General features: G+C 50.1%; 1 protein-coding gene across 3 annotated transcripts in view; it reads left to right on the top strand.

Annotated features, from left to right (window-relative positions):
- Utx (Utx histone demethylase) overlaps positions 1-20000 on the top strand; it is a 563056-nt gene that overhangs the window by 275463 nt on the left and 267593 nt on the right. For all 3 annotated transcript variants that reach the window (XM_071680551.1, XM_071680560.1, XM_071680542.1), the window contains exon 3: positions 10181-10292. In XM_071680551.1, the coding sequence (XP_071536652.1) occupies positions 10181-10292 (112 nt within the window). The remainder of the gene's footprint in view (positions 1-10180; positions 10293-20000) is intronic.

The following is a 20000-nucleotide window of genomic DNA, read 5'->3' as shown; positions in this document are numbered from 1 at the left end:
CAGGATTTACCTTTATGGAATGATGATGGTTTACCTTACGTATACCTTATCATAGTTTACCTTTATGGAATGATGTTAGTTTACATGTACCTGACAAGTTGAGTTTACCTCATGGAATCTTTATGATGGTTTCCACCTTGCGTATACCTCACTGTAGTTTACCTCATGGAATCTTACGCATACCCCACAATGGTTTACCTCATGGAATTCACCTGCAGTAACCTGTAACCTACAGTAAAGTGTAGCAGCCTGTAGCCTGCAGTAATCTCTGTAACGTACACTTAACATACAGCCCACTCTGTATCCTGTAGCCTGTAACGCTGCAAGCAGAAATGGGCTGGTAAACTTGGTGTTACCTGTGGCGCGCAAATCATCGTTTTCTTGGCGCGAGAAACGTTCCTCTCTCTCATGAATACAACGTTCATTTATTTACATCCTGTTGAAAGAAACACAACCACAACATGAACTTTGATATATTATGGGACATGATCATTGGTCGCTGTGATGTATATACAACGTACCCTGTCAAGAGTTGGCCTATATGCTCTTGTCAAACGTTGGCAGTGTGGTCCCGGCCAACGTTTGTATACACACTGCGTCTTGGTGGCACGTTTGCAGCGTGTTTTGAATGCCAGGAAGGACGTGGTGTTTTGATCCCAGGATGGACGTGGTGTTGTGATCCCAGGAAGGACGTGGGGTTATAATCCCAGGAAGGACGTGGTGTTTTAAATGCCAGAAAGGACGTGGTGTTTTGATCCCAGGAAGGACGTGGTGTTGTGATCCCAGGAAGGACGTGGGGTTATAATCCCAAAAAAAATAAGTGTTGTTTTAATCCCAAGAAGGACGTGGTGTTTTAAATGCCAGGAAGGACGTGGTGTTTTAAATGCCAGGAAGGACGTGGTGTTTTAAATGCCAGGAAGGACGTGGTGTTTTAAATGCCAGGAAGGACGTGGTGTTTTAAATGCCAGGAAGGACGTGGTGTTTTAAATGCCAGGAAGGACGTGGTGTTTTAAATGCCAGGAAGGACGTGGTGTTTTAAATGCCAGGAAGGACGTTTTGTTTTAATCCCAGGAAGTACGTGGGGCAGTAATCCCAGGAAGGACATGGTGTTTTAATCCTAAGAAGGACGTGGGGCTGTAATCCCAGGAAGGACGTGGGGTTGTAATCCCAGGAAGGATGGGTTGTTTTAATCCCAGAGGAAGGACTTAGGATTGTAATCCCAGGAATGTCGTAGTGTTTTAATCCCCCGAAAAGGACGGAGTTAAAATATTTTGATCCCAGTAAGGGAGGGAGACCTGATTTGTTTTTTCACCGCTAAGTCAATGGAAGTCCACAGGACAGAGAAAACCTTTAAATGGAAACGTAAGAAGAAGGAAAATAGTGAACTCTCTTTTGATAATTCGTGGGACCTTCTGGGAAGCTGTTGTTCCTTGTGATTTGTGTACACTTTTATGTTTCTCTCTTGTATCTCCCCTGATGATGTGATTATTACACGAAAGTGCACTTGGGAACTTATCGTGTTTCATTTTTTCCCCGTGGACTCATAGGAATATATACATATATATATATATATATATATATATATATATATATATGAAATGTGTGTGTGTCCGTGTCTTTGTTTGTTGTGGACATAGGCATCTGGAATTTGTTGAGCGAAACATTATTTTTTGGCGATGGTGTTTGTTGACAAGTCACTTGGCGCAGTTGGTTTTGGATGTTTGGTGCGCTGTGTATCGGGAGTGTAGGTAGAGTGTGGTGGTGTGGTCTCGGGCTGATTCTGTGGGATGGAGAGTTTAAAGTGTGGTGGGTGTATGGTGGGGGTGAGGATGTAGAGTTGGCTGTGTTGGTGGTGAGGTGCGTGTGTATCGTGTTTTAGGAAGTGTGTGTGTGTGTGTATGTGTGTGTGTGTGTGTGTGTGTGTGTGTGTGTGTGTGTGTGTGTTTGTGTGGGAGAGTGTGGTAATTGTGAGTGTGTGTGTGTATGTGTGTGTGTGTGGTAATTGTGAGTGTGTGTGTGTATGTGTGTGTGCGTGTGCGTGTGCGAGTGTGGTGAACGTGGCAGGCATCGGCCAAGGTGAACAGCACAGTGGGTGTGTTGGCCCAGTGCTCGGAGCGTGTGTGTGTGTGTGTGTGTGTGTGTGTCTGTAAGGTGTTGGAGGCCATAGGTTAAAGGGCCAATCAGGAAATGCTCTCGCTACATCCGGGGGGGGGGGGGGGGCGTCCCAGGCAGGCTGTCCCCCCCCCATCTCACGCTTACACTCGAGTCTTTCGCCACACTCAAGGACGAGTCTCTCTCTCTCTCTCTCTCTCTCTCTCTCTCTCTCTCTCTCTCTCTCTCTCTCACACACACACACACACACACACACAACCTGGGGCTCTCAGGAGTATCCGAGACTTGATCACCTCACCCCCCTGCACGTCATTCACCACATCCTAGAGAGAGAGAGAGAGAGAGAGAGAGAGAGAGAGAGAGAGAGAGAGAGAGAGAGATTCTCCCCCCCCCCTCCTCTGCTTAGGGGGGTCACCGCAGAAGTCACTGCCGGAAATCACGGGCTCTTGCAGTGCTTTCACCGGGGGGCGCAGGCGCTACGTTCATGCCCGTGCCCTGATAGGGTCCGCCAGCCCGCCCTCCCGGCCCTGTACGCCAGCGGGCCTTTTTGCCGTGGGGTTTGGCGGGTTGTTAAGAGACGCGCTGGTCTGTCCGGCATCCTCCCTCCCAGCCGTAAGGCACCTGTGGTGTCGTTTGTAGGTGCCAGTGCTGGGGGGTGGACGACGCCCCCGGCCAGACACGGCAGCACCCAGCTGGAGTTATACCTGCAGGTGTGGCTCCTGTACGCCTCTTCTGTGGCAGTGTCTGTCAGTGTCCAGCACCGGGGTGTTGCTGATCCCAGGTGGTGGAGGCAACAGCTGGTGCCGCCAGGAGGGAGGAGGAGGAGGAGGAGGAGGTGTTGGTGTTAGCAGGCATGTCACTCACCGGTCCACCCTCAGACGGTAGCACGACCCGGGGGTGGAGTGGGAGGGTGCCAGCAGGAGCGTCCCCCACTCCCAGGTTGAAAACCTCATTTGCCACAAAGAGATGGAACCCCTTCCCCATAGGTGGAACTCTCTCTCTCTCTCTCTCTCTCTCTCTCTCTCTCTCTCTCTCTCTCTCTCTCTCTCTCTCTCTCTCTCTCTCTCTCTCTCTCTCATACCTCGGAGCGACGTTCCGTCACTGCGCCTTCGTCAGTAGTGTTGGCTAGTTGTTCTGGAGGCCACGTACACCAACGGTTACGGAAGGTCATGTTGGATTCATGTCAGCATTTACCGGAGGCGTGATGAGAGGCGTGTGATTACGACGTCGACAGGTGTATATTACAGGTGTTGTGTGTGTGTGTGTGTGTGTGTGTGTGTGTGTGTGTGTGGGTGTGTGTGTGTGTGTGTGGCACGGTATGAATTGTACATTGTCCGGTTCAATTTGTTTTGGGTGAGGGACGCACGTGGGCGTCGTGTTTTATGGCAAAGGTGGTATTTTCTGGTGGAGGAGGGTTCGTCAGGCAGGCAGACAGACAGACAGACGTCCAGGATGTTGTGGACCTTGGTGGCTTCCGGGCGAGCGAGGAGGAGGGAGGAGGAGTGAGGAGTGGCCACTGGTTAAGTGGTGGTGCGGCCACCGTCTCCAGCAGCTGCACTCTCACTTCTGGACGTGGCCAGTTTTGTGTGGTGGTGGTGGACGTGGCCAGTTTTGTGTGGTGGTGGTGGTGGACGTGGCCAGTTTTGTGTGGTGGTAGTGGTGGTGGTGGACGTGGCCAGTTTTGTGTGGTGGTGGTGGACTTGGCCAGTTTTGTGTGGTGGTTGGTGGTGGTGGTGGTGGTGGACGTGGCCAGTTTTGTGTGGTGGTGGTGGTGGTGGACGTGGCCACACACAGCCTCCCACTCCCCCATCAGTTGTAGACATGGCTGGTTGTGGTGCCTGATGTGGCCTGGGGGTTCTCTTCATCCACAACCCTCCCATCAGTTGTAGACATGGCTGGTTGTGTTGCTTGATGTGGCTTGGTGGATCTCTTCATCCACAACCCTCCCATCAGTTGTAGACATGACATGGCTGGTTGTGTTGCTTGATGTGGCATGGTGGTTCTCTTCATCCACAACACCCCCCCATCAGTTGTAGACATGACCAAGTTATGGGACTTGTGTTGATGGCTGTGGCCAGTGGTTACAGGGCGCATCGCTCGACCCACAACCCCATCGGTTGTGTGGTCTGGTAGTGGGCATTGTGATGGATGTAGCCTAGGGGATATGGGACGCCTAGGTCTACAACCCCATCAGTTGTGGACATGACCAGTGGTTACGACCCTGACTGAACATGGTTTGTTATGATTCTGACTGAACATAGTTTGTTACGACCCTGACTGAACATGGTTTGTTACGACCCTGACTGAACATAGTTTGTTACGACCCTGACTGAACATAGTTTGTTACGACCCTGACTGAACATAGTTTGTTACGACCCTGACTGAACATAGTTTGTTACGACCCTGACTGAACATAGTTTGTTACGACCCTGACTGAACATAGTTTGTTACGACCCTGACTGAACATAGTTTGTTACGACCCTGACTGAACATAGTTTGTTACGACCCTGACTGAACATGGTTTGTTATGGCCCTGACTGAACATGGTTTGTTACGACCCTGACTGAACATAGTTTGTTACGACCCTGACTGAACATAGTTTGTTACGACCCTGACTGAACATAGTTTGTTACGACCCTGACTGAACATAGTTTGTTACGACCCTGACTGAACATAGTTTGTTACGACCCTGACTGAACATAGTTTGTTACGACCCTGACTGAACATAGTTTGTTACGACCCTGACTGAACATAGTTTGTTACGACCCTGACTGAACATGGTTTGTTACGACCCTGACTGAACATAGTTTGTTACGACCCTGACTGAACATGGATTGTTACGACCCTGACTGAACATAGTTTGTTACGACCCTGACTGAACATTAGTTCTAAACTCGTGCATTGTTCACCAGGGCCTGTGTTCATACAGGTGTGATTCTGTCGTCGAGAACCTATTTTTAGTCGAAGATAATACACGTGTGTGTTTGATCTAAGAGTTTCTTATACGTGTAGCCAGAGAACCAGGCCATTACCACACCTTTTGGAGTGTGTGTGTGTGTGTGTGTGTGTGTGTGTGTGTGTGTGTGTGTGCTGTCCTGATGGCCTGCAAGACATAATGACGTGTACGAGCATATCATTATTATTAAGGCTATGACTAACTGGCAGGAAACTCAGTGTCATTGCTACCAAGGTTAACAGGATGACTCAATTACCGGTCGAGTTTGATGAATGGTTACGAATGATTTATGGGACGCGAGCTGTGCCAGGGGGGGGGGGGGGGGGGAAGAAAAGAAAAAAAAAGAAGAAATCTGTGTCTGGTCTTCTCCTGGTGTCTGGTCTTCTCCTGGTGTCTGGTCTTCTCCTGATGTCTGGTCTTCTCCTGGTGTCTGGTCTTCTCCTGGTGTCTGGTCTTCTGATATTTTGAGGTAAATCTTCAACTATTTTGACATCGTTAACACAATCTTAGACAAAGCTCTCGATATACTGTAATATATGTATATATATATATATATATATATATATATATATATATATATATATATATATATGATTATGTACATGTGTATATATGTATATGTCTGTGTATGTATATGTATGTATATGTGAGTGGTTGGGCTAACGCGGGAAATAGCGGTTAAGTATATATATATATATATATATATATATATATATATATATATATATATATATATGTATATATATATATATATATATATATATATATATATATATATATATATATATATATATATATATATATATCAGGAACGAGTTTAGCGCCTGTTTATATGTGACTGTGTCGGTTCTTGTGTTGAAAGCCTTGGTCTCCATTCGATCTGTTTTCGACACGATATAAAGTAGTTATCTCTCGATTTTGGTAGATATTGACACATCGATATATATATATATATATATATATATATATATATATATATATATATATATATATATATATATATATATATATATATATATCAGAGGCATGCCGTTTATAGGTTTGGAAAATGATGGGAGGTCGGATATAGCGAACCCACAAAGGCAGTAGAGACAGAACTGTCTACAGATGAGATATATTATTCTTTTATTCTGACACATTTCCTTGAGGCGGGCGAGACTGTGGAACAAGGAAAAGTACAGAAATCGATCACAGTCGACATTAGAAAAAAAAAATGTATATATATATATATATATATATATATATATATGTATATATATATATATATATATATATATATATATATATATATATATATATATATATTCTTTTCTTTTTCTTTCATACTATTCGCCATTTCCCGCATTAGCGAGGTAGCGTTGAGAACAGAGGACTGGGCCCTTGAGGGAATATCCTCACCTGGGCCCCTTCTCTGTTCCCTCTTTTGGGAAAAAAAAAAAAAAAAAAAAAAAAAAAAAAAAAAAAGTGAGAGGGGAGGATTTCCAGCCCCCCGCTCCCTCCCCTTTTAGTCGCCTTCTACGACACGCAGGGAATACGTGGGAAGTATTCTTTCTCCCCTATCCCCAGGGATAATATATATATATATATATATATATATATATATATATATATATATATATATATATATATATATATATATGTATATATATATATATATGCAAACTCCTGGGAACATAGAACAATTTTGAGGTTACTCTCTGAGAGTGGCGAATGGATATATATATATATATATATATATATATATATATATATATATATATATATATATATATATATATTTTTTTTTTTTTTGCCGCTGTCTCCCGCGTTTGCGAGGTAGCGCAAGGAAACAGCCTTCACTCCTGCCTGCAGTAGCATGCTTTCCGACATGTTTCATGAGCTCCTCTTCGCCAACGGAACTACCTTGGCCCAACAGTGATGCTACTACGTTTGTGAATCAAGAACCATTGCAACACAAACCTCGCCAGGTGGTAGAGTGTCCCGCAGTGTATCGAGACAGACTTCCCCAGAACTTTTTTAAAGGGGAAGTAAATGTTTATAGTTGTGTTACTGGAGTGACAGTTTTCATACATGGTGCTTTGACAAGAAAATAGTGAAATTGGAAAAAATGTAGCTTAGACATTGAAGCTTATTGATACAGTGGTCAAATTGATGAGAACTACTATTGACTTTTGTGTAAATAGATTAAACATTTCCTTTTTCCATAGCCAGAGGTTGAACCATTATGTGACATTCATTTTTTCTTTTCATTTCAAGCTAGAAGTTTCAGTTTTCTAAATTGTTTCTTACATTTTTCATATGTACATATATGTATGTGCGTGTGTGTGTATATGTGCGTGTGTGTGTGTATGTGTGTGTATGTGTATATATATATATATATGTATATTATCCCTGGGGATAGGGGTGAAAGAATATATATATATATATATATATATATATATATATATATATATATATATATATATATATATATATATATATATTTGCATATAGACATTCTTGGAAGGCGTGGTTCCCAGCCTTCAGTCCAAAGTTCATACCCTCTGGCATGGTGGGAGATGCAACCCTCTCTGATAACTCTGCCAAAACATTGCGAAAGAAGAAAAAAAAAAGCTTTAAGTCCAAGTAAGCTTAAAGCTTGCGCAGACATCCCTGGCTCACGAAAAAAAAAAGCTGTTCAAGCTTTTGATTATGGAAAAGGTTTTTAGGAGAATTTTTAGACGACCCAGGAGATCACCTCCCCTAAGAAAATGATAATAGAAAGAAAAGAATTGGACCAGTCAGAATTGGACCAGTTGGGAGAGAACCTCAAAGAATAGTCATTAGGGCAGACTCCTGTAGACCTCCACATGACCTGACGGTCTGCTGGGGGAGGAGGAGTGAGGAGGAGGTAGGGAGGAAGGGAGGCGAGGCTTAGCCCGCTGATGCGTGCTGCCGCCCCCAATAGCCTGACTGATCCCAGAGTCAGCTACGGGGGCAGACCCGTCTCCACAGCCCCACGTGAATGACACGCCAGGTGCCATCGCAGATCCCAGAAATTATATGTATATGCAGGTGCTGGGATCCCAGATGTATATGCAGGTGCTGGGATCCCAGATGTATATGCAGGTGCTGGGATCCCAGATGTATATGCAGGTGCTGGGATCCCAGATGTATATGTATATGCAGGTGCTAGGATCCCAGATGTATATGTATATGCAGGTGCTGGGATCCCAGATGTATATGTATATGCAGGTGCTGGGATCCCAGAAGTATATGTATATGCAGGTGCTGGGATCCCAGATGTATATGTATATGCAGGTGCTGGGATCCCAGATGTATATGTATATGCAGGTGCTGGGATCCCAGATGTATATGTATATGCAGGTGCTAGGATCCCAGAAGTATATGTATATGCAGGTGCTGGGATCCCAGAAGTATATGTATATGCAGGTGCTGGGATCCCAGAAGTATATGTATACATGTATTCGTGGTGCGAGTTGTTCCTTGACCTCGTGTGCTGTTGACCCCCCCGTGAGTCAAGATGATACCCCCCCCCCTTCCTCCTGAAGGCCGGGGTCGTAGGTCAGTGGCTGCCACGGGTCACGGCCTTATCCTGTTCCACTCATTTCCACCCGCCTGGCTTCGTTTCTCCCCTTCACCGCTGTAGCGCTGGGGTGATGGTGTGTGTGTGTGTGTGTGTGTGTGGGTGTGTATGTGTGTGGGTGGGTGCGTGGGTGTGTGTGTGTGTGTGTGGGTGGGTGGGGAGGTGGGGGAGACGTTTCGTAGGTTTTCGAAGTGACGTCTTATATCAGTCATCCCGTTTTTTGCTTTTTTCCCAAAACACTGTGGTCAGCCAGTCTCTCTCTCTCTCTCTCTCTCTCTCTCTCTCTCTCTCTCTCTCTCTCTCTCTCTCTCTCTCTCTCTCTCTCTCTCTCTCCAGAGGACTCTGGTCTGTGATGTAGCTGTGCAAGTCACATTTTCTGGCTTATCATCTTTTCTTTTTCTATTTTTTTTTTTTTTTTGGCGTGGTTCGTTGTCGTCCACCTCTCGTGAGCGGCCCTTTGCTCTCTCACAACTGGTTCGTTCTACATTTAGTGCCGTGTATTTTTTTTTTTTTTTTGTCGTACATATTCGCCATTTCCCATGTCAGCGAGGTAGCGTTCAAGAACGGATGACTGAGCCACAGAGGGAAGACGCCTCATTTGGCCGCTTTCTTTGTTCCTTCTTTTGGAAAAGTAAAGGAATGGAGGGGAGGATTTCTATACCCCCGTTGTGCTCAAGGGGTCGTTCGTGCCGCTGAGCTCAGAGGGTTATTACCGTCGTGCTCAAGGGTCGTACCGTCGTTTTCAAAGGCTCGTACACCTGTTCTTAAGGGTCGTACGTTCGTGCTCAAGGGTCTCACCTTCGTGCTCAAGGGTCGCACCGTCGTGCTCAGGGGTCGTACCGTCGTGCTCAAGGGTCGCACCGTCTTGCTCAAGGGTCGTACCGTCGTGCTCAAGGGTCGTACTGTCGTGCTCAAGGGTCGTATTGTCGTGCTCAAGGGTCGCACCGTCGTGCTCAAGGGTCGTACCGTCTTGCTCAAGGGTCGTACCTTCGTGCTCAAGGGTGTCGTCGTGCTCATGTCGCACCGTCGTGCTCAAAGGCCGCACCGTCGTGCTCAAGGGTCGTACCGTCGTTTTCAAGGCTCGTACCCTGTTCTCAAGGGTCGTACGTTCGTACTGAAGAGTCGTACCGTAGTGCTCAAGGGTTCGTACCGTCGTGCTCAAGGGTTCGTACTGTCGTGCTCAAGGGTTCGTACCGTCGTGCTCAAGGGTTCGTACCGTCGTGCTCAAGGGTTCGTACCGTCGTGCTCAAGGGTCGCACCTTTGTGCTCAAGGGTTCGTACCGTCGTGCTCAAGGGTTCGCACCGTCGTGCTCCGAGGATCATAGCGTCGTGTTTTGAGTGTCGTCCCCGTCAGTACCTGAGAGCGTTCCTTACCTGTTAGCCAGCAAGCTTAGCCTCCTGATATTTGATGAACCATCCTCACCAACTGCATATCTGCCTATGTATTAAGACCAATTTACAAGTGTGTATCATCTTATATATATATATATATCTATATCTCTCTCCCTCTCTCTCTCTCCCGTCAGCCATGTCAGCGTACCAGAAGTTCTACAACCTCCGGCCCAACGATTACTGGAAGGAGGCCACCTTCCTCTACGGCCAGGGGCTCGTCTACTTCCACTTCAACGCTTTCCAGTGGTGAGTACCCGTCGTCGGACCCCTCACTCCTCCATCACCAGCAGCCCCAGCCCCGGCCTGGCCCCTGGCGGCCCCCCGCGCTCTCCCCCTTCTCTCTCTCTCTCTCTAGGCAAGACACACTTGCCCCGTCGGAGCCAAGAAGGGGTCCCCCGTCCTCCAGCGTGGGGTGGTGCTGGTGCTGGACGCTGGCCACGGCTGCAGGGGCTTTGGGTGGTGCTGGTGCTGGACGCTGGCTACTACAGCTGGAGGGGCCTTAACTTTTGGTAGCTGTAACCTCTCCCTGTTAAGCGTGATAATAGTGACGCTTAAACATATTATTTGATGCTGTGAAGTGTTGCCGGTGCGTGTTGAAGTGAGTGTCGAGTGGTGGTGTGTTGGGGGTGGGGATGGATGGGTGTGTGTGTGGTTGGGGGGAGACAGGTTGGTGTGGAGAGACGAATCTTCGAGAGGCAGGTCTTCGTGCGGTGGAGGATGGTTCGGGTGGTGTGACACCTGTGTGTTTTATACCCCCCCCCCCCACGAGGTACACCTGTTCCCCTGCAGGTGGGTTAGCGACAGGTGCCACGATAGCGGGGGGTGTGTGTCTGGCTTATTCATGTTTCCTCGCCGTCCACCGCCGAACTCTGCGTCCATGTGGACGCACACACACACACACACACACACACACACCGCTCCGCTCCGCCCCGTCCCGTCTCGTCCCACCCTCGGTGAAAGCCCAAAATTTATCTCCCCCCACCCACTCACCCACCCACCCCGTTTTCAGGTCATGGGAGGGGAAAAACCTGACATGGGGTGTGTGTGTGGGGGGGGCTAGTGGGTTGTTTCCCGGGCAGGTGGTAGAGGCCTTCGTGCTATACAGGAGGCGTGTGTGTGTGTGTGTGTGTGTGTGTGTGTGTGTGTGTGTGTGTGTGTGTGTGTGTGGAACATGGTTTGTTATTGTCATGGGCGCCAGGCTCAAGTCTCCACAGCCAGGAATGGTTAACTGCTCCTTGGATTCCCGAGAGGTAAGGACACACACACACACACACACACACACACACACACACGCACGCACGCACGCACGCACGCACGCACGCCTTTAATGGCGGGGGTGACATTTATCCATGTGGCGTGGAGGTTGAGGGATCACAGGCGTGGGCCTTCGTGAACCGTGTCTAGTCTGGCATCCATCGTGGTGTGTGTGTGTGTGTGTGTGTGTGTGTGTGTGTGAATTCCCTGCCTGGGTCGTATTTGACCCACTGAGCACGAGAGCGGGACGATTCTTCAGCAGCAGCGCTGAGGTGCGGTGCTTGGGTGGGGTGCCACGGCGCTCGTGACTTTTGAGGTGGTCTTCAGTAAGGGTAAAGTGTTGAGGGGTTACACTCATAAGGCCTGGCCATCATAGCCCGTGCTTGTACCGTCGTGTTCAAGGGCCGTACCGTCGTGCTCAAGAGGCTATACCGTCGTGTTCAATGGGCTGTACCGTCGTGTTCAGATGCCTCATCATCCTGTTCACGGGGTCGCACCGTCGTGTTCAAGGGTCGTACCGTCGTGTTTAAGGGGCTGCACCGTCGTACTCAAGGGTCGTTTAAGGGGCTGCACCGTCGTACTCAAGGGTCGTACCATCGTGCTCAAGGGCAGTACCGTCGTGTTCAAGGGTCGTACCATCGTGTTCAAGGGCCGTACCGTCGTGCTCAAGGGCAGTACCGTCGTGTTCAAGGGTCGCACCGTCGTGCTCAAGGGCAGTACCGTCGTGTTCAAGGATCGTACCGTCATGTTCAAGGGCCGTACCGTCGTGTTTAAGGGTCGTACCGTCGTGCTCAAGGGCCATACCGTCGTGTTCAAGGGCCTTACCGTCGTGTTCAAGGGCAGTACCGTCGTGTTCAAGGGCCGTACCGTCGTGCTCTCGGGGTTGAATTGTGGAGGAGGAGGAGGAGGAGGAGGAGCGATCGATGTGTCCAGCTATAGTTACCAAGCAACTGACACGGAGGCCGTACTAGCGGTAGCTAACATACATCCCCCCCGAGGCTCCTCCTCCTTCCCTGGCGTCTGTTTGAAGAGACGCCACCATCATGTGGGGGTGACACACCACACTCCCTCCCTCACCTCCTCCTTCAAGACAACCTTCCCATGGTCTTTCCACCCTCCTCCCTCCTTCCCCCTCACCTTCCTCCTCACCCACCCTCAGTGGTGTTTCAATATCTACGGTTCTGGAGGGGGGAAAGCCTCACCCTTCACCCCCTTCCCCACTCTTCCTTCCCCCCAACTCTCCCCCTCCCTCCACCCCTTTCAAGACTAAATGAGCTGTGTTTGTGCACTTGTTATGGGGGGTTGGGGGAGTGAGGGAGGGGTGAAGAAGGTGGGTGGATAACGCCCTGTGCCAGTTGCGAGGTCGCCCTCAAGGCTTGTCATCAAGTGGGGGTTGGGGGAGGCGGGGTAGTAGGTAGTTGTGTTGATGAGGTATAGTCCATTTCAAGGTGTGGGGAGGTGGAGGGGAGGGTGAGGGGAGAGGGAGGAAATGTACCTCTTAAGTGGGAGGGGATGTGGGGTGGGGTGGGAGGGGGGAGAAGTACTCGTGTAACGCCCTCGTCAACCCGGGGGGGGGGGGTGATGGCCGTAGCAGTACATGTGGCGTGAAGGGCCAATTTCCCGTCCTTCTGCCAGACCGAAGCAGAGAGAGAGAGAGAGAGAGAGAGACGCCTGGGATTTCTGCTCAGTTGGACGGGATGATGAAGGACATCTTAACATATTGGTGAATGGGAGGGGGGTTGGTTAAGGCGAGGGACTTGGCGAAGTGATACTACTCTCTCTCTCTCTCTCTCTCTCTCTCTCTCTCTCTCTCTCTCTCTCTCTCTCTCCCTCCCTCCCTCCCCGAAGGGCGAGCGAACCATGGTGTGGTGTGGTGTGGTGGTGGGAGGTGAGGGGTGTGGTGTGGTGGTGGGAGGTGACGGGTGTGGTGTAGTGGTGGTGGGAGGTGAGGGGTGTGGTGTAGTGGTGGTGGGAAGTGAGGGGTGTGGTGTGGTGTAGTGGTGGGAGGTGAGGGGTGTGGTGTGGTGTAGTGGTGGGAGGTGAGGGGGTGGGGTGGAGGGAAAGGGTTGGTTGCGTGACGGCGTCACAAGTGTCTCGGCTTAAAATACAGTTGGGGGGGAGGTGTGTGGTGTTGGTGTTGGTCAGCGCCATGGATGGTCGAGTGACTCACGCGTAACTCTCTTTGGTGAATATTGTTCCTCTGCGTCAATGCGTCTCTAGTCTGATGTGTGTGTGTGACGTGTAACACGTTATTATTGTGTGATCCAGTTGGAACACTCTTGTGGCTCTTGTTATTGATGGTGACTGTTGTACTGTTCTAGATTTTGTTATTGTGTTCTTTCACTGAAGTAGGTTCGGGGTTGATTTTGGATCAGTGATGGTGAACCACTGGATGTTGTGATGGTGTGGTGCCACGGTACACGAGGTTTTGATGTCAATGAATGTAAATACACAAGATGTTTCATTAGCCTTGTTGACATTGTCTGGTAACGTTAGACATAGTTTTGTTTACCCACAATGTCTTTAACTTGTGGCGGGGTGGCGACGGAATGGATGAAGGCAGCAAGTATGAATATGTACATGTGTTTATATGTATATGTCTGTGTATGTATGTGTGTTTATGTCTACGTTAAAATGTATGGGTGTGTATATGTGCGTGTGTGGGCGTTTATGTATATACATGTGTATGTAGATGGGTTGGGCCATTCTTTCGTCTCTTTCCTTGCGCTACCTCGCTAACGCGAGTATAATAAAATAGATAACATATATGTATACATATGCTCCTTGATATCATTAATTTGTAATTTCGATCTTTTGGTAATTTTTTTTTATGAAAACCCACATCACGTTATCTTCGTGTGAATGACGAGTGGTGTACAGGTGTTATTATCGCCATCTGACGGACGGCGATATACGGGGGGCGACGTCGGTAAGTACCCACTGGAGCGCGGTGTGATCGGGGTAGATGGGTGATGTGGATATATAGCCCCGGGACTTCCCATACGGTGGGGCTCCTACGGCTTCAAGGCTGCCCTGCAATCAGTGTGAGGGGAAGTGATGGATTCCTTGAGATTCATGAGGTGAAATGAAACACACACACACACGCGCACGTAGCAAGGGGAACCTGTCACCTTGAGGGATTTCTTTCGTCTTTCAGGTTCCTTGAGGAGCCGCTTAGTTATGTATGTCACCTTGGCGGTGGTGAGACAGTAAATAGCACGGGTCGTTTTTATCGCGGATCCACCGCCTCGACTCGGTAAACAAAGCCAGAGGGAGATGTATGGGGTGTTCGTGTGGCGGAGTGTGTCTGTACGTACGTACAGGCGCTGGGGGTTAGAAAAAGAAAGAAAGGGGGGTTTGTCATGCTGGCTGTGCCTGTGGTGCCTTATCTAGGGTTAGGGCAAAGGTTAGGGAAGGGGAAGGGGGGGGGGTGACCTTACTTACTGTTGAGGCAAAGGGTAGGGAAGGTGTGGTTGGTGCCTTCCTTAGGGTTAGGGTGAAGGATAGGGAGGTGTGGTGGGACCTTACCTAGGGTTAGAGCTAAGGTCAGGCAGGTGTGGTGGCAGTATTGTCTTACCTAGGGTTAGGGCAAAGGTCATGAAGCGGTGGTGACACCTAGGGTTAGGGCAGAGGTCATGAAGCGTTGGTGACACCCAGGGTTAGGGCGAAGGTCATGAAGCGATGGTGACACCTAGGGTTAGGGCAAAGGTCATGAAGCGTTGGTGACACCTAGGGTTAGGGCAAAGGTCATGAAGCGGTGGTGACACCTAGGGTTAGGGCAAAGGTCATGAAGCGTTGGTGACACCTAGGGTTAGGGCAAAGGTCATGAAGCGTTGGTGACACCTAGGGTTAGGGCAAAGGTCAAGGAGGAGGAGGAGGGAGGAGGATGTGGTGTAATGCCAGGGTCAAAGGTCACCAGTGTCTTTCCAGGTGCCAGGCCGTGGGATTGTGAGGCAGATGGCGCCCCGCGCCCCACCTTGCGGGTGTCCAGTTTTTGTGTGGTTGGTTATTAGTTGTACCACACGACCGGCCGGCGTGAGGGCCGCGGGGGAGCGCCACACCACACCACACCACACCACACCACACCGCACCACGCCACACCACGCCACGTCACACCGGCTAGTGGTCCACCCGTCATCTGCCGACATCACGAGGGTGGGCTGGTGTGCACACGCTCCCCCATCACCACGACGCGTCACGCAACAGCATCGTCGTCATCACCACGACGCGTCACGCAACAGCATCGTCGTCATCACCACGCCATGTTACACAGCATCATCGTCATCACCACGCCATGTTACACAGCATCATCGTCATCACCACGCCATGTTAGACAGCATCATCGTCATCACCACGCCATGTTACACAGCATCATCGTCATCACCACGCCATGTTACACAGCATCATCGTCATCACCACGCCATGTTGCACAGCATCATCGTCATCACCACGCCATGTTAGACAGCATCATCGTCATCACCACGCCATGTTAGACAGCATCATCGTCATCACCACGCCATGTTGCACAGCATCATCGTCATCACCACGCTGCGTCACACAGCACTTTCACACCACGCCGCGTCACACAACGTCACTACCACGCCATGTTACACAGCATCATCGTCATCACCACGCTGCGTCACACAGCGTCATTACGGCGCCACGTCACGTCACAGAGCATCGTCACCCCGTCTCCGCCACGTCACCTACCTTGCGTCGGAGGAGGTCCCCCCTCCAACACCTACGGGAGGAGAGAGAGAGCTAACAACACATCATCTACGATAAGAAAAAAAAAAACAGAAAAAAATATATGTTCTTAACGTTCCTGGCGAAGCCAGCTGTGCAAGGCTGTGCTCGACTGTCATCACGTAACGTGAGAGAGAGAGAGAGAGAGAGAGAGAGAGAGAGAGAGAGAGAGAGAGAGAGGAGAGGCAGGCAGGCAGGCTCAACCCGTCCATATATCGTAGTTCAGATGATGATGCTGTCCTGGTTGCGCGTGTCGGGCTTGACCGCTCCTGGTCAGTGACGACGGCGCGTTGACGACCCCTGGTGACGCAACGGGTTACGGGAGATTCTCGTCACGCCTGCCATTTTTGCCGATGCCGCCGGCGACTACTGCTCCCCCCTACCCCACCTCGACACCACCCCCTCTCGATCCGCTCTCACTCCCGTAATTCGCAGCGGGCGAACGGGAGCTTCTTCCCGTAGCCTGTGTTTGTGGAGACGTGCCACGAGAGGGCTTGACCGACACGTTACCTTGTGTAGTAGTAGTACGAGATGAATGGCTGGGTGTACCAGCAGCAGTGTGTGTGTGTGTGTGTGTGTGTGTGTGTGTGTGTGTGTGTGTGTGTGTGTGTGAGGATAACTCCCCGACCGGCCGTGATGAGCCTGGACAGTCGCCGCTGGGAATGAAGTATGTTTTCCCCCCGTCGTGCTGGATCGCCCGCCCGCTCTGGGGACCCACACACCGCCGTCCACCGCAGCGGAGTCCGCCCACCACCACGACGGCCTGGTGACCTGCCTGCTGCTGCCCACACCTCAGGTCAGGGGTACCCCCGCCGTACACCTCTGTGGTCATCCCGCCTCAGATCACGGGGCGGCGATGGGGTGCGGGGCGGGGGCGCGGGGGGAACGTGCGTGGACGTTTCCGGGACGGCGCAGTAAAAGCCATCTGGTCGCGGCGGCGTTACCGTGGTAAAGAACTAGTTTTTGTGGCGAGCATCCTTGATCTGTGTGTGTGTGTCGGGGGGGGCAGGTGGTCGGTGGTGTCGGGCACCACCACCGACCAACCACGTCAGCTAATGCCGACTTTTAAAACACCCCGGAATTCTCGCCTCCCCCCCTCCTTTTTTTTTAAGGTAGGGTGTGTGTGGGGTGTGGTGATAATACACGAGGGGTGGTGTGTATCATGTGGGTCTCCTCTCCTGGCCGTGCGGGCGCGCGCGTGACTCACACAACAGCAGGGCTGAGGGAGACAGACTCCCCTCCTCTCACGTCTTGATCTGGACACATGGACGTATTCTTCCGCCCCCTCCCTCCTCCCTCCTCCTCTTTCTCTTCCCTCCATGCAGACTCCTCCACCCCCCCTAGTGCAGCAGACACATTATTTTCTGACCTAGAGCCTCTTCGAAGTCTGTCTCCCCCTCCCCCCGCCCCAGCTGGCCTTGATCAGGTGCATATGCTGTTTTAGTTACAGTGGGCGTGTTAAGTCCCCACGACTTCGTTCCACCGCACTGTATATGTCACCACGCCTGCCACCTACTCCCAAGCTGTGATGCACTGGTCTCCCTCCTCGCCACGTCCTCCCAGGTACCCGCATTTCTCCCCTCAGTAGATCACTTGTGTGTGATCCAAGTTCCACTCGCAATGGAATGGTACACTCGATGCTTCCTCTCTGCCCTTACGTGGACCTTGCGGTGGTGAGGGAGGTCTTCTACATACACCTCACAGCTGGGTCTGGGACCTTACCTTACCTTACGTATACCTTACGATGGTGAGGGAAGTCTTCTACCCCTACAGCTGGGTCTGGGACCTTACCTTACCTGAAGTATACCTTACGATGGTTAGGGAGGTCTTCTACACATCACAGCTGGGTCTGGGACCTTACCTTACCTTACGATGGTTAGGGAGGTCTTCTACCCCCACAGCTGGGTCTGGAACCTTACCTTACGTAGACCTTACGATGATAAGGGAGGTCTTCTACCCCTCAGGCCTAGATATACAACACGTCACAAACCTCCATACTTACAGACTGTAGATTCACCAAGGGACTTTTATCTAATTCATATCAGGATACTTAGGATATTTAGGTGTGATTAATTGGTACTCACATGTTGCTGGAAAGCACACACACACACACACACACACACACGCACCATAAGCTAGGGTGTGTGTGTGCGTGTGTGCTCCTACACACGTAGCAGTGAAGACATGGTGCATGTATATATACACAAGATTAAGAGACTGGGCAACACGAGTAATAAACAAATTGTGATCTCACACAATCCCTTGGAGTCGACCCTATGCCTAACCTGTCGCCAGAGCCCCACATTAGGAGAATAATTAAGGAGACCAGCTGTCTGCTGGCTGATATCAGAGTAGCCAAATGTAAGGGTAAGGTAATGTTTAGCAAGCTTTTTCACATCCATCCTACATAAGGCCAGAACTACAATATGCTTCTCACGTTTGGTCACCGTAGCTAAAGAAGCACAAAGGAGCTGATAGAGAAGGTCCAGAGGAGGGCGACCAAGATGATGCCAGAGTTAAGAGAGCCGAGTTTCAGGGAAAGGCTATAGAGGCTATAGATTTGCTCACGAGGGTGAAGATAACAACCTGGACAATCACATGTTTACCAAATGGCGTCCTAGCTTCGTCTCTTCGATGTATATCAACTGACTGTAATATTTCTCTCTTGTGTCTCCCCTGATGATGTGATTATTACACGAAAGTGCACTTGGGAACTTATCGTGTTTCATTTTCCCCGTGGACTCAGGAATATCTTGATCACGCGCAAAATTGTGATCCTTTCCAATATATATATATATATATATATATATATATATATATATATATATATATATATATATATATATATATATATATATATACGAAGAAATTTTGTATTATAAAAGTTGTGGATAAATGTAATAAAACGAATGATAACATGGTAAATTGAGACAACATACAGTACAGCATGATGGTAGGGATGTCCAACAGATGGTGGTGGTGGTCGTAGGGGTCCTCCACGAGTTTAGAACTCCCTCCCTCCCTCACTCCCTCCCTCTCCGTCTCACAGTATAAATAGCCAATTACACGTACGCCGGGAGCACCAATTAACGAGAGCGAGACTGCCATCTTACGGCAGGTGGACTATCATGCGTGTGTGGTGTTTACCTGGTGGGTGGTGGTGCGACGGTCGAGTGCCGCCCCCCCCCCCCCCCCCCCCCCCTTCCCCCAGTGTGAGTACAGGAGTCAAGGCGGCAGCACCTGGTCAGGAAGTAAACACGCGTCTGCCCACACGCTGTGACCCGGATAATACACCCTCACCGCAGGCAAGGGAGGGAGGGAGGGAGGTGGTGGTGGGGCTGCCGCCGGCAGCGCGTCAGCCCCTGGACGTACTGAACCGGAAATGTTGCCGTAGGACTATAAGTCCGCTCAGGGGGGGGGGGGGGGGGGGGGGGGGTTGAGGGAACAGTGTCGCTGAGTGGAGGAGGTGGTGGGTAAATTTCGCCTGCCTCATTCAGACGGACGAAACACTGGAAAAAACTGAATGTGTAGAATACTGAGTTGCTAAGGACGACGCGGTGTACCGCGGAGGGAGAGGAACGTGAAGGATGGGAAGGAGAAATGATCGTGTCTCTCGTGTCTTTTTGCGCCGCCAACACCACAGGTGATGTCAGGCTGGATCAGGCGAACCATTCAAGACGAGAGAGCGGGATGACGGGTGATGATGACCCTCTCCCACACCCCAGCCGACTTCCCATCAAGTTTATGGCTATGGAGGAAGGAAAGGGGGGTGGGGCATATCGTCATTTACGTGCTGGACTGTACAGGAAGACGTGGTTCCTCAAGGGGGTGGTCCAGTGTACTCACCACTGGCATGAGAGACCTAAGACACTGGAGATGATCGTTGCCAAAATTGAGGTCGGTGGGAGTATGAATGCTGAACGTAGGAAACGTAGTGGACCACTTGGTTGAGTA

The sequence above is a fragment of the Panulirus ornatus genome, chromosome 2 (genome assembly GCF_036320965.1).
Source record: "Panulirus ornatus isolate Po-2019 chromosome 2, ASM3632096v1, whole genome shotgun sequence".
Classification (NCBI taxonomy): Eukaryota; Metazoa; Arthropoda; class Malacostraca; order Decapoda; family Palinuridae; genus Panulirus; species Panulirus ornatus.
The sequence above is the reverse complement of the archived record's forward strand: the minus strand, read 5'-3'. Positions and strand labels throughout refer to the sequence as shown.